A 14,352-nucleotide genomic window follows, 5' to 3' on the forward strand; every position below is an offset into this window, starting at 1 on the left:
AAATACCAATGGAAAATTGTAAAGGCCTTAAGTTTTCATTAGAATTTACAATCAGAAATTTTAGAAACTTAACCTAAGTATTTTTGTAAGTATAGTAATTCTTAAAGTAGTTCAAACTGATGTGCAAAATTTAAAAGCCGCAGTTCTAATGTCCACATATTCTGCACGCACCTGGTGTTTGACAATTTGTCCTAATGCCAGATTTAAATCCACTTGGCATTTACCAAAGAGTTTCAGATAGCTGCTACTTCCTGGTGAAGCTTTGGTTTGAAGTCGGTTCGAAAGTTCCAGTTCAATCAACCCAGTTTCAAATCGCACAGCTCTCATTGATGGGGTTGTAGCCGTTACTTGAATACCCTAGCAGATTACATATTAGTAGGAAAAAAAATCATAAATCAACAATTTCTTCCCACTCAAATGAAATCTTTCAATATTGATAAATAAAATAGAATGTTTTAAAACATATATAAGATATCTAATGAATGATAAAACTGGCAACATTCTTTAATTTCTCCTTAGTAGACACATTTTTAGCTATTAAATTTCATTTCAATGTTTTGTATTTAATATCTAGACTGTTCATGGGTTAAACACAATTAAATTACTATTTGGAAAGAATGATTTTTAAGAATACTAATATCTTAAATATTGGAAATACTAAGGTTTCTATTAAGGTGTTACTGTTAATTGGACATGTGTATAAAGTATTTTTTACAGAGTAATTTATAACAGCAATAATCAGAAAAAATCAAATAAATTGTTCTAACTGTATAGTGCAGCTGTTCGAGAAGAGTAAGTTGATCTAAATGTTCTTCATGGTAAGGCATCTAAGGCTTTTTCAAAATGCAGAAATATGTGCATATTTAAAAACAGAAATAAAGTCCTAAAGGATATTCAAACAATTGTTAAAGCTTTTTCTTTGAGTGGATATATTTCATTTTTATCTTCTATTTGGTATATCTACATATCATGTGCATTTTCTATAATAAGCGTGCAATAATTAATTAGGAAAGTTCCTCTAAGTAGCATTATTTATATGTCACCTTAAACTGCAGATTCAGGGAATAGAGTAGAATTTTTGGCTTATCTCCATCTGCTGTTCCATCGTGTTCATTCCAGAGAGGAATCGGCTGCTCTCCGCCTAAAGGAGGTAAATAAGTGAGGATTTGGGACAATTTCTTTAAAAGGAAAATAAAAACTATTTTGTGCATTAAAAAAACAACCAAACATAAAAGTTTTTTTTTTTCCCTGATCATTAACCCAATCTTTAACAAGTTCATTTCACTGAGGCAGGTGTATATAAGATGGAGATAATACTGCAAACACAGACATTTGTTAAGAATAATTTATAAGGATTGAATTAAAACATTATACATATAATTAAACTAAACGACTCTACATGTCAGAAAATATATTTGAGGTAAAAAAGTAAACTGGACTATTTTCTTTAATCAAAAATGCGAACTTTGTTGTTTATATTTAGATGTGCCACAAATAAAAACGAACGAAAGAAAAAAATAAGGGTGAAGAAATAAAAAATAAGGTGACAAATGTTAATAATAAAGAACGTGACAGCAAAAAATTGTTCTGTAAATTAAAAAAATAAAAATGGGGGTAGGAGACCCTGCAGTAAAGTTCCTGTTAACAGACCTTTTATGTCATTCAGGGAACAATACTCTAATATTTTAATGTATAACTTCTATAACTACTACTCTTTTCCTTGTTGAGAAAACTTTTCTGCATGCTTATTTTTCAATTATTCTATTCTAAAACAATCCACCTTTTTGTATGTGTGTTGAGTTCAGCATCAGCCCAGGGAACATACAGGTGGGATGAGAAAGTTTTCCTATTAGGGACCACAGATGTATCAAAAAAACTAAGAACCAAACAGATAAAAAGCAGGTCTTGGTTGTTTGAGAGAGAAATTAATCTTTTATGGGCTTTCAAAATTTAAACTAGGGGTCAAAATCTATCCTAGTACTACGATAAAAATGTAATTTAGTTTTCACTAGGGCAGAAAAGTAAAGAAAAAAAAAAGGAGGAAAGACATAGAAAAAGGCAGAGATGGGACAGAAGGCATATCCAAGGTAAGGCAGAAAAGGTAGGCAAGGGCACACACTTGACCCAAGGGAAGAAAAAAAAAAGATGTATCTATTTGAATAAACACACAGGAAAAGAGAAAAAATGACATGGATGGATAGACAGGGACCAAAGTATTCAAGATTTGTGGGCCTATAATACAGAACACAGTGATTCAAACATCTGTCACTGGAAGAGGCAGACTACATGTCTGTGGCTCAGGGCCTGCCCCTATGCTAGCACCTTCCCTCTCTGAATTATTCTGCTCTGAAATTTACAGCACAGTACACTGGTTACCTTTCTTCCAACTTATAACTAAGTGCTTCCTCTCTCCATCTTTATTTCAAGTCTACAGTCATCTCTCTTACCCAAGCCTCATCACTGATGACCCTACCTATAGCCATGTTTTTTTCCAGCTGTCGCCTACCCATCCTATTCCTGTTGTCTCTGCGCTCCAGCTACTCCCAACAAACCTTCATTGTTTTAGAGTATCTTTTCATTTCTCTGATTCCCTAACCTCATTTAAATGTGGCTTTTTCTGTTGTGCCATCATTTTTAAGTCTCACACTCACTCACTCCTTTGACCTAGTGGATGGTGGTTGGCTTACTTTCGAGTGTTATTTCTAAAACATTAAACCATCATTCCCTCAACTTTCGATCATTTGAATTCTAAACCACATCCCTCTTATAGCACTGTTCCCTAAACTCACTTTCCTAAAATGCCTTTGTCCTCATACTCCTGTTCCATTCTCATTCATTTCCTCTCTTCTCAACCCAGCTGACCTCTGTACTGACCCTAATACCTAACGACAGTGAGTGCTTACTTGTGCCGAATGCTCTTCTCAGTCCTTCATCACATATTAATTTATTCAAAGCCCTCCTTACGCAACACATCAGAATTGAGTCACTTCTTCCTCCGTGATGTGTGCCATAAAATACCCACCTCTGCTCTATTACTTACCCACATATCTGTCTCCCCAATTGGACTGAGTCCTAAGGGCAGCTGCCATGTATTGTCAGACCTCAGCACACGGTACCTTAGCAGCCCCGCAGTCAGTTAGGCTGAACACCACCAGGCACCTATGCTGTCTGGCGACTCGTCTTCATCTTGTCCTTTCTCCAACACACTCCTCACAACGACTACTGCAAGCCTTCCTACATTTCCTGAACCCACAACTCCTAGCTCATTCTCGGTAAACAGGCACTGCTGTGTGAATGTAAGTTCACAAACTGGAACAAACGTACCACTCTGGCGGGGACACTGATAGTGGGGGAGGCTGTGAGGGGCAGGGCAGTGGTATTAGGAACGCGCTGTTCCTTCCCTTCAATTTTGCCGTGAACCTAAAAATCCTCTAAAAAATAAAGTCTATTAATCTGAAGAAAAAGAAATTACCAATCAGAAAAGACATATACATCCCTGTGTTCACTGCGGCATTATTTAAAAGAGCCCAAATATGGAAACAACCTGTGTCTATCGCTGGATGGATGGATAAGGAAGATGTGGTTTGTACGCATATACACAGTGGCATGCTATTCAGCCATAAAAACGAAGGAACCCTTGCCACTTGTGACAACACAGATAGACTGTGAGGGTATTTTGCTAAGTGAAATAAGTCAAAGAAAGATAAATACCATATGATCTCACTTACACGAGGAATCAAAAAAAAAAAACAAATGAGCAAACAAAACAAAACTCGCAGATACAGAGAGCAGACTGGTGGTCCCTAGCGGGGAAGAGGGTGGGGCGTGGGCAAAATCGGTGAAGGGGGTCAAGAGGTACCAACTGCCAGATACAAAGTAAGTCCTGGGGCGTCATGTGCAGCATGGTGACAACAGCCAGTGATGCTGTGTTGCATATTTGAAAGTTGCCAAGAGAGTAAATCTTAAAAGTTCTCATCACAAAAAGAAAAAAATCTTTTAACTTTGTATGGTGACGGGTGGTAACTAGGCTTATTGTGGTGATCACTTCACAGTGTATACAAATATCGAATTATTATGTTGTACTCCTGAAACTAATATATGTGAATTTTACCTAAAAATAAGTCTATTTGTAAAAAAAAAAAAAAAAAGCCTATTTGTTTTGTGTTGATCTATTCACCACCTTGAATATCTTTTATCTTGTTTCAGGGCAAAAATTTCTTACAATTTAAAAGCAAAAGGTCACCTCTTGTAAAATGTATTACACAATCATTTTAGTTTATAGAAATATCAGATACACTATTACATGAGTCACGTAGAAGCCACAGTTTTTTACCTCATTATGAATTAAATTTACAGATGTAGCTAAACTGTTATTTTAACATGCTTATATTATACTGGAAATATTCAGCCTCAAGAATTGTTATACAGAGTCAACTTGTTTTCTACCCTAATTCCTCTTAATACTTTATCTTGTGAATTAAAAGTAAATTAAACCCTTTTAAATCAAACATATATTTCCTGTTAAAAGTATGATTAAGAAGCTCAATTGTAACCTACACTTGAGGGACAGCAAAAATATAGGGGTTGCTATAAACAATTTACCATGTAGCCAGCATACAGTCACCATCTGGTAAGGTGGAAATCTTAATATGGATCTAAATTTTGTTCTCAAATGAGTAGTATTAGTTTGGTTAATGGACATGTCCTAAGTGCTTTCTCTCTCTCTCTCTCTCTCTCTCTCTCTCACTTTTTTCCTTTTTATTTTGGAAGGGAAGCATAAGGAGCTTTGTGAAGTTTATAAACCACGAATTTATATATTACATGTAACAAAGGTGAGAAGCAAAAGAATCTGGGTGGGAAAACCAGACAAGGAACACGTCATTTTTCGGGGCTCACTCAACAATTACACCCCAACGAAAGGATCAGCACTCTGCCGCAGATCCGGGAACATCACGTAACCCTGTGAATAAAAGTGTGCTATCTGTTCTATACTATGAAGTGCCCGGCCAACTCACCTGAGACTTTTTGTATCACTTCGTTCACTTCCTTCATGAACACTTTCTGTACAAACACCAAGTGGTTTAGAAGATCAGTTGTGAGATTGTGTTCAAAAGAGCCAACCTGCCAAAGAAAATCAGAGTCTTAGGTTAATACGACTGACTACATTAGTTTAAATACATCTTTGCTCATGTACGTCATCCCAAACTCCGTGGACAAGTATCTACATGCTATTCGAAATCAATACACTGAGGAAGGGTTAAAAACATTCAGATACCCAAAAATTGTATATGCCTCCCATTATTATAGGCCATTCCCCCACCCCCAATTTTTTTTTAAATAACAGTAGCCAATAAGGTATGAAGAATCTTTTGAAAACAAAAATTATACTTTATGTAACCTGCTAATTTCAAAATTGAAATTTTGTCTAGAATAATACTTATTTTTAATGACCAATGTTGTAGTGTTAGAACTATGGCAAACACCATTAGAAGTGAAATTTATTTGCTTATTCAAATATTTACTGACCACCTTCTCTGTGTGCTGCATTAGGCGCTAGTGCAACTATGAATACAAACAACAAAATTACGGCTCTCCTGAGGCTCACATTTGTGTGAATCAGCAAATGAGATACACTCAGTGTTAATATAAGATGTGCCCTGTCATTAGCATGAGACATAAAATGTCTGGCAAGACCTAGTTAGCAAACAGATCAAGTCGAAAGCAGGCCCTGCCTGAAGGCGAGTGTTATCATAAGCTAGGGTAAGGTGAAGCTCCAACATTTGCCACGTCGATAGCATTCATATTTTGACCAAAAATTAAAAGAGCAAAATAGGTTTGACAGTCTTTTCACAAGTGAGAAGTCACGTAAAGTCTGAATTGCACCAGGCACTTTCATTTTGTACACAGTACAAAATGGGCACCTAATTGCCACGTGTGTCTATTTCAGGCCACAGTAAAACAGGTGACTCTCAGGGGGCTGCAATTTTAGATTCTCTCAAACGTTTACAAGTAACTGAATTCTTGGTAAATTTTGGATTGTGTTCTACCCCAGTTACAAACTTTATACATTCCTAATAGCTACGACTAGTTAGAAACTTTGCATATACTGCATTATTTTCTGTCAAAGGAAGTATTAGTAATAGTGTTGCTAAATAAGAGTTGAAAGCACAAATAAAACAGGCTTTACAATCTATCTTATAAATGAATATTTGCCCCCAAGAATGCTGTACACTATTTTTTGGTACACCATTCTTCACATAGGAGTACAGATAGCCCAACACTTATAAAAGTGCTACAGCAAACAGGATCTAAAGACGGTTAAGTCAGACTTAAATATGTCCCCAGAGCTGTAATACGTTTGGCAAAGTACACAGAAAGCATTCTTACAAATACTTCAGATTCTAGACAATAAAATTTTACAACAAATAGCACATTGCTTTTGACAAGGTAGCGACTGTTCCCGACAAATGGACAGAGGAAGCTGCGAGAACAGCACTGGGTAACTCCTGCATCGCTCACCCACAGCGGGGAGGTTCACAGCAAGTCCTGTCCTCGCTTCAATTTTCTACAGCATCAAATTAGGACAGTAACAAATGACCTGCTTGCCTAACCAAACCGAATGAAAAACTTGTATGCAAATGCTGTTTAACCCTCTGTGAGGCGCAACTGATCTCACAGATTCATTGCACACAAATTTTCAAGTATCTAAGGTTAGGTATCGTGACTCATCACTTCCATATCTTTCCCCTCTACAGTAACCTATCGCCAGTCATGTTTGTGACTTTACAGTAAAGACGTATTTCATAGTGGCATCTTTGTGTGCAATGAATCTGGGAGATCAGTTGTGCCCGACGGAGGGTTAAACTTGTGACAGCTGTACAGATATAAAGTGAAACCTAATGATGGAGTCAGCTATGCTGGCTTTCAAGTTCCCTTGGAAGAGAAATTAGTCTGTGAATCTGACTGTACTTATTTTATCTCCCTCTATGGCCTTTAGATTGTTCCTAATAACTATGTGTACCTGGATGAATCATTAACCATTTCTAAGGGCCCAGTTTCTTCACTTATAAAATGAGAACAAATATATGTCCCTCACAGGATTGACGTAATGACTGTGTGAGCAATGCATCAGTGAGTTACCTTGACAAATGGGAGGTGCTATTAGCTTTTCATAATAAAATGAACCATGCAAAGCCTGCAGAGATGAATGTGAAACACAAAGGAAGAAATATGAATTCAAAGATGGCTAGTAAAGGTATATTTAAAATAAAACTATAGAGAGAAAGACAGAAACATACACATGCACATGCACACGTGCACACACATACCCCAGATTCAATATAGAATCCTGTAGGAATAATTGATTTAATAATTTGCCTTAGAAGTTTGGATCACTACATATTTTGGTAAAACTAAAGCTTGAAGACTTCTAACTACAACAAGTAAGAAAAGTAAAAAAAAAAAACCACTTACCTCTGCCACACAACGCAGGTAATTTCCCTGTAAGTAGTACCCCTGTTTAGAAGGCAGCTCATCTAGACTCCACACCTGGTCCGAATAGCTGTCATGCTCTTCCATTATGTACTTCCCTGACATGGTGACAGGAGGCAGGTTAAGACTGGCGGAAGGAGGAATGGTTGACATGTCTGTGGCAGAAACTTTGGAAGTAAAACGCAGTCTGTGATTTGGCAGCTCAAATGTGAACCGGGTCTGTGCACCTGGAAGAAATAAGAAAAGTCGCTGCTTGTTCAGGGGCTCATTCACACATTCATTCCTTACTTTGTCCAAAAATGGTGCCTAAAAAAAAATGTGTGCATATCCCAGAACCTGTAGGGAAAGATATGGAAAGGATATTTTACATTTGCTTGTATTTCCTATCTTTAAGTATATGTATGCTTACTATAAAGACTCGGTATTTCACAAATGCCCTGAATAAGTGACCGAGATGAACCTAACTTATTGTCAACCCAATATCTGAAGGCCTAACACTGCTGACTGCTGAATCTGGAAACTCACTTTAGAGTGTTTGTTCCCAGTAACAAAAAGATGTACGTGTCCAGAAAAATCCCTCTCAATACAGAAAACCTAAAATGCTGGGGGTAGGAAGAAACACACACACATACATATATAAATACATACATATATATATGTATTCACATATGCATATATGAGTGTTTTATAAAATTATTAATGTAATTTGTCATGTTAACAGAATAAAAGAGAAAAACATTTTAATTTCAATAGATGCAGAAAAAAGTAGCTGATAATATTACCAATTATTCTTCGTAGAAAGTCTTAGCACACTGGAAACAGAAGTAATTTTTCTTAACCTGATAAAGGCAGCCTAACAGAAACCTACAGCAAGCATCATATCCATTGGCAAAATACTGATTTCCTTAAAAAAACAGGAGGATGAAAGGATGCTCACAATGCCCCTTCTACTGAACACTGTAGTACAAGCACAATAACACAAGAAAAAGAAAGAAAGGCATAAAGACTGGGAAGGAAGAAACTAAAGCATTATTTGCATATGGTAAACATCTACTTAGGAAACTCCGAAGAATCGCATTAGCAATAATAGTTTAATATGTTCGCTGAGCATAAAATTAACATAAAAGGATCAAGCACACTAGTACATACTACCACCAAACAGTTTAGAAAATGCCACTTTTCAAGATGTATCATTTGTAATAACTACCACAACATAAGGTACCTAGGCATAAGTAAATAAATATATCTTGCAAAAGGTGCATGAAAACCTTAAGCAGAAAACTTTTAAATTTTGTAGAAAAGCAATGAAAAAGACCTAAAGAAACAGAAAAATAGACACATTCAGTAACAAGAGTGCTACATATTGTATCAAGTTTCAATATTATCAATTCTCTCCAAGTAAATCTATAGATTCAATTAAATTCCTATAAAAATTCAAACAAACTTTTTCAGAGAACTTGACAAACAAACTGATTATAAAATGTGTATGAAGGAACAAAGAACCAAAAACAACCACGACAACTTCTAAAAAAGCAAAAGTCAAGTAGCAATATGATACTGGCGCAAAGAGGTCAATGAGGTGTAACGGAGATCTCGGAAAGAGCGCCCACATACATACACACTTAACAGAGGACAGCAGTGGATTATATGTCATTGGAAAAAAAGAAGAGATGATGCTGAGATAAACGGTTATGCATACTTCTCCACACCAAAGTCAAGAAAAAAAATCAATTCCATATAGATTAAAAACTTAAATATGAAAAGTAAAACTTCAAAACACTTAACAGAAAATATAAGAGAATATTTTCATGATCCTGGAAGAGAAGAATTTAAGACATAAAAATACACATGATATAGAAAAACACTGATAAATTCAATTACATTAAAATGAATATGTTGACCAAAAGACAACTCAAAGTGAAATGATAAGTCTCTGAATGGGTGACAATATATGTTAAACATATACCATCAAAGGTTTAATATACAAAATATGTAAAGAATTCTTGTGAACCAAAAAAAATACAAATGACTTGATGGTAAAATTGGCAACAAACAAAGGAAAACCACCAACAGGCATTTCATATAAGAAAACATATAAGGGCCTTTTGATCATATAAAAAACTCAGCTTCATTAGTAATTACAGAAATAGAAATTAAAGCCACAATGAGATAACGTCGTACATTTACCAGTCAAGCAAACATTTAAAAGTCAGATGATACCAAGTGTTATGAAGGAACGAAGGGAACGCTCATCTAATGTGCCGGGGGAGTAAACATTGGTGGCATAAGCACTTTGGAAATGGTTTCGCGTTTCCTAGTAAAGCTGACAATGCATTTACCCTACAGTCTAGCTGTGCCACTCCTACATAAACGCCCTTGGGAAACTCTTGCAAATGTACACCAGGAGATGTGCATGAGAACGACGGCAAAGGCCAAAAAGTAAAATGGGTCAAAGGCCCATCAATAGCAGAATGGATCAGCTGTGATACAATCACTTAATGGACTACTGCATTTCAGTGACAAACGAATGAACCACAGATACTCGGATGAACACAGATGAACCTCGAAGTGTAAGCAAAACAATTCCAAGTTAAAAAATGTGTTAGTGGGATTCCATATAAATAAAGTTCAAAACAGGCAACAGTGAACTTGAAGTCATTTAGGAGCACATACATATGCGGTAAGACCATAAAGAAAAGCAAAGGGACAGGGACACAAAATTCATGATAGTGGCTATTCCCCAAGCAGCCATGGGTCATATTATCTGGTAACAATGACCTTCCTTGAAGGAGCCTTCAAAGTATTGGTAATATTCTAATTCTTAGGTGTGGTATTGGTTTGAAGAGTTCTTGATTATCCTTTAAACTGTGTGTATATAGTTTATACTTGTATATATGATATATTTCAGAATAAAACTACAACAGCAAAGAACTTTTGGATAGGATATGTAAGGATCACAAAACCTTATAGAATTTTTTTTTTTTTTAGCTGAGCCATCCTGCCACCCGGCTGCTCAGCTCAGGCCAGGAATCGAACCACTGTTGCTCAGAGCTTGCACTCTTGGTCTTAACCAACTGAGCCACTCGGCCGGCCCTTAGAACTAGCTATTTTGAAGATCAAATTTCCTCTGATTCAAGCTAAATGCACCCAGTGTGAAAATAAACCATGTTATTCAGGCTCTAGAAACCTCTAAGATGTAGAAATGTATTCCACCTAAGTTTAAATTGGAGAAATGGCTTCAATAGCTAAGTAACTCTAAAGTGTTCAAATGAAAGTGGGGCCCATGCTGGTCAGTGAAGGAAGTGTGCTGACAGTTTTCACATGACTGAAGAACATCATTAATAAAATTTAAAAGTGTTATGAGGAAAATTATATAAATGTTCATATAGTACCTATAAAATCAACTTTACCTTTTCATCAAAATATTACTAGTTTCTCCAATAATAAATTTTAAGAGACTGGATTCAAAATTCAGTGTCACCTGTCATGCCGTGACTCCGCATTCTCCCCATCTTGTATTCCGCTTTCAGAGACGGCAGAAGTGCGGCTCCAATGGCAATCCCGTCCAACATGGCACTGAACTTGAGAACAACGGGCTTCTTCTCTAAGCCTTCCGGTAGCTGAGGAAATTCATTGGTTTCAATAGGAGTCTGATTAACACTTGTTGGGGTTTTTTCAGAAGGTAGGGGCGTTGCAATATCTTCTTTTACAGTCTGTGGGCTACAAAGAAAAAAAATAATTTAAAATGACACAATTAGAGCAGCTACCACTTTATTGTATGAAATGATTAAGAGTCCTCAATGAATAATATACTGTAAACAGGTGTTTCTTTCTAACACCAGGTTATATTAAGACTTCCTAAAAATAGCCATTGAAAAAGGATGATACAGAAAAGTAAGCAAAAACAGGTAAAAACAATATAACTGGAATGTTGTGATGCCAAGGCCATTCATATCATTATCATGAAAGTGGAGTTTAAACTCTGGTTTGTCTGATCCCAAATTCCATGACTGAACCACTATGCACTCTACTGCTGGTTGTCATACGACTACACCGCCACGGCGTTTACTACCACTGTTAACAATAACGCCGACACCAACAATTATGTGAGTGCTTACTTTGTGCCACGCGCTGTTCCTAGTGCTTTGTGTGTTGTGTGTGTTATATCATTTATTCATTTATCTCACAAAACCCTCTGAGTGGATACTATTGTCTCCACTTGGTAAACGAGGAAGCACAGCTAGAGAGTGGTGAAATCAGGATTTGAACTCAGTCTGACTCCAGAGTCTGAGTTTTATAACTACTACGCTTCACTGGCAACACATTATAATAAGGAAAAATTCCTTAGGTTATTTTAAAACTAGGCACATGTACACATTCTGCATTCCACATTCCACTGACAGGGAAAAAGCATTTAAATTATTACTATGTAGGCAACTTCTGACATGAATATTATACCAGAATTAAGGATCCAGAGAACAACTGGAAAAAATCATGACTTTAAGACACTGTCAAATGACACACTAATATTTTTTATTTTTTTACCTTATAGGATAGGAAAAAGGAAACATAATAAGACATTTGTTACCTTTTACTTATCACATTTTTAGTAGTTATTCATTAGTTATAGCTTTGCAGACCAGTAATGAACCTCAGCAATGCAGACCCATGAGCTACCAACACAGGGAATACAGGCTAATGTGCCAAGGTCCAGTTTACTGCCCTTGAAAACACGTATGTGGCATGTACAATCACTTCATGTAAGGGACAGCACGAAACCATTCATGGGACATAATGGCCAGTGAAATTTTTTTAAACCTATGCAGTCATAAATTTCAATGAGTTCAAAGCAAACAAGGATTGATACAGTTTTTGAATTTGTTCACTTTTTATCAGTCCCTCTTATGGTGCCCACAAATGTCTAGGGTCTCTTAAGCTTTCTTGGTACAGTATGGAACACTGACATTTGCACATGTGACATAGTACTTGAATAATATCCAGTATTATCCATGATTGTGTCTGGCTACTTTCCACCTGCCCCACTGCCCACAATGGTCAATTGTTAGGTGTAACCCTCTGTCTCCCTCCAAACTACTGTTAACACAGCAAAGAATGGCTGAGGTGTTGTACAGAATCACAGGCCTCGGCGGAGTGCCTTACACAGTAGACGGCTGTCGGATGAGGTCTGAGATCTGCTTGGACAGCTGGTGAGAACTTCGAACCATCATGCTGTGCAAGGTGGCGGGGTGCTGGGGAATGTTGATGCTGATGGCCCCGACTTTGACCACGGCCGCGTTGCTAGTCTTCAGCCCCCTCTGGGCGCTGTAGAGGGCTTGGGACTTGGCAATGCTGCATTTCACTACAGTTCTAGTAACAGAGGAGGAGGGCTATTCAATATAGGCAAATAAACAGAAATTTGGAAAAAGCATTTTGCAAGCAAGACAAATGCTTTGAAATTATTCCCTGAACTAAATAATTTAAGGCTTGTCATGCATTTAAGTCATATATTGAAGAAATACATTTTCTAAAAATTTTGAAATGTATTTACACCGTTTGCCTGGAGACACCAAATATTAGTCTATTTTAATAAAGAATTTACAGAAGAAATATGTATGTGCTCACATGTAAGGAAAAGCATGAACACTGACACATTACATACATACAACACACAAAATTCCATTTTTATTTTTTTCTCCATTCAGAACTTCTGTTTCCTCCTCCAACTTATTTTAGGGATCTGTACAACCTCTAAAAAAGCATAGACACTGAATATGACAAGAGAAAAATACTCACTATACTTAACGTCTAATCAAAGAAATTAATAATCATCTAATATATTAAAACACACTTAAAATTTAACAGGAAGGAAGAAATTTCACTTGGATGTTCTATTTTCAATGAGTGACAAAGATATGACAGAATTCATAATGAGGAACTACTACAATTGGTAAGCTTTACAGACATAGAGCAGATACTCTCTTCCTTGATGGCTTGTTCTCTCTTTGCAGTGCCCGGAAAGCACCCTGAGCAGGCACTCACTGAATTCTGTGAAATGAATGAGCAGAAAGAAGTACAGAGAAGCATAACTCTCAACATTGCAACTGTGGGATGCTGCAGAGAGCATGTGACAGGTAACATGTGCGGAAGCCATGAGGAAGCCACCTCTGACACAATGGAAAGGGTCCTGTCGATGAACTGCACCAGTGAAGACCAGGCAGTGAAAGGATGGCTTCCAACATAAACGTTCTCTCTCAAATGGGCAAAGGATTCTTAAAAATAAATGGATTTAGCAAAACATGCAAAATGCAAATTTCATATTAACTATGTGTCGGTTCCTACACATTTATCTCTATTTAGGCTGCAGAGGAGTTACCATGAATTTTTTACAGTTTCACGGCTCTAAAGAATCAACCCATCACGTTGGACTTCTGTTAGAAAAAACCTTGAGAAGCCAGCCTAACAGTGGCGCTCTATCACAGGTCTTGATTATTTACTAAAGTGAAATCCAGGTATTACATAAAATTCACAAATGGTTACTAGAGAACTAAATTGCTTTCTGCTACAAAAGGCAATTATTTCCCAGAGACTACCAGTGACTAGAAAAAGAAACAAAGTATCCTATGGAATTGGTCTAGCCAGCATCCCAGTGGATTCTGGGACGCTGACTAGTCACTGAGCTCTGAATCTTTTCTTAAATATTATAATAATAAAGCTACTGCTTATCATTAACAAAATTGCACATTAAATTCAATTTTAACATCGGCTAGAACACACTTAGATGGTGCTAAAATGCAAATGGCTTTCTACGTGTAAACTGTATCCATCGACTGAATGAAATTAAACATACATTTATAAATTAGT

General features: G+C 36.7%; 1 protein-coding gene across 9 annotated transcripts in view; it reads right to left on the bottom strand.

Moving 5' to 3' along the window:
- The window catches only part of BLTP1 (bridge-like lipid transfer protein family member 1), a 169,084-nt gene that overhangs the window by 44,399 nt on the left and 110,333 nt on the right, over window positions 1-14,352 (bottom strand). For all 9 annotated transcript variants that reach the window (XM_019667736.1, XM_019667803.1, XM_019668173.1 and 6 more), the window contains 6 exons: window positions 12,652-12,858; window positions 10,973-11,211; window positions 7,474-7,718; window positions 5,016-5,121; window positions 1,044-1,141; window positions 172-357 (listed from right to left, as the gene is read on the bottom strand). In XM_019667736.1, the coding sequence (XP_019523281.1) occupies window positions 172-357; window positions 1,044-1,141; window positions 5,016-5,121; window positions 7,474-7,718; window positions 10,973-11,211; window positions 12,652-12,858 (1,081 nt within the window). The remainder of the gene's footprint in view (window positions 1-171; window positions 358-1,043; window positions 1,142-5,015; window positions 5,122-7,473; window positions 7,719-10,972; window positions 11,212-12,651; window positions 12,859-14,352) is intronic.

The sequence above is a fragment of the Hipposideros armiger genome, unplaced genomic scaffold (assembly GCF_001890085.2).
Source record: "Hipposideros armiger isolate ML-2016 unplaced genomic scaffold, ASM189008v1 scaffold_1, whole genome shotgun sequence".
Taxonomy (NCBI): Eukaryota; Metazoa; Chordata; class Mammalia; order Chiroptera; family Hipposideridae; genus Hipposideros; species Hipposideros armiger.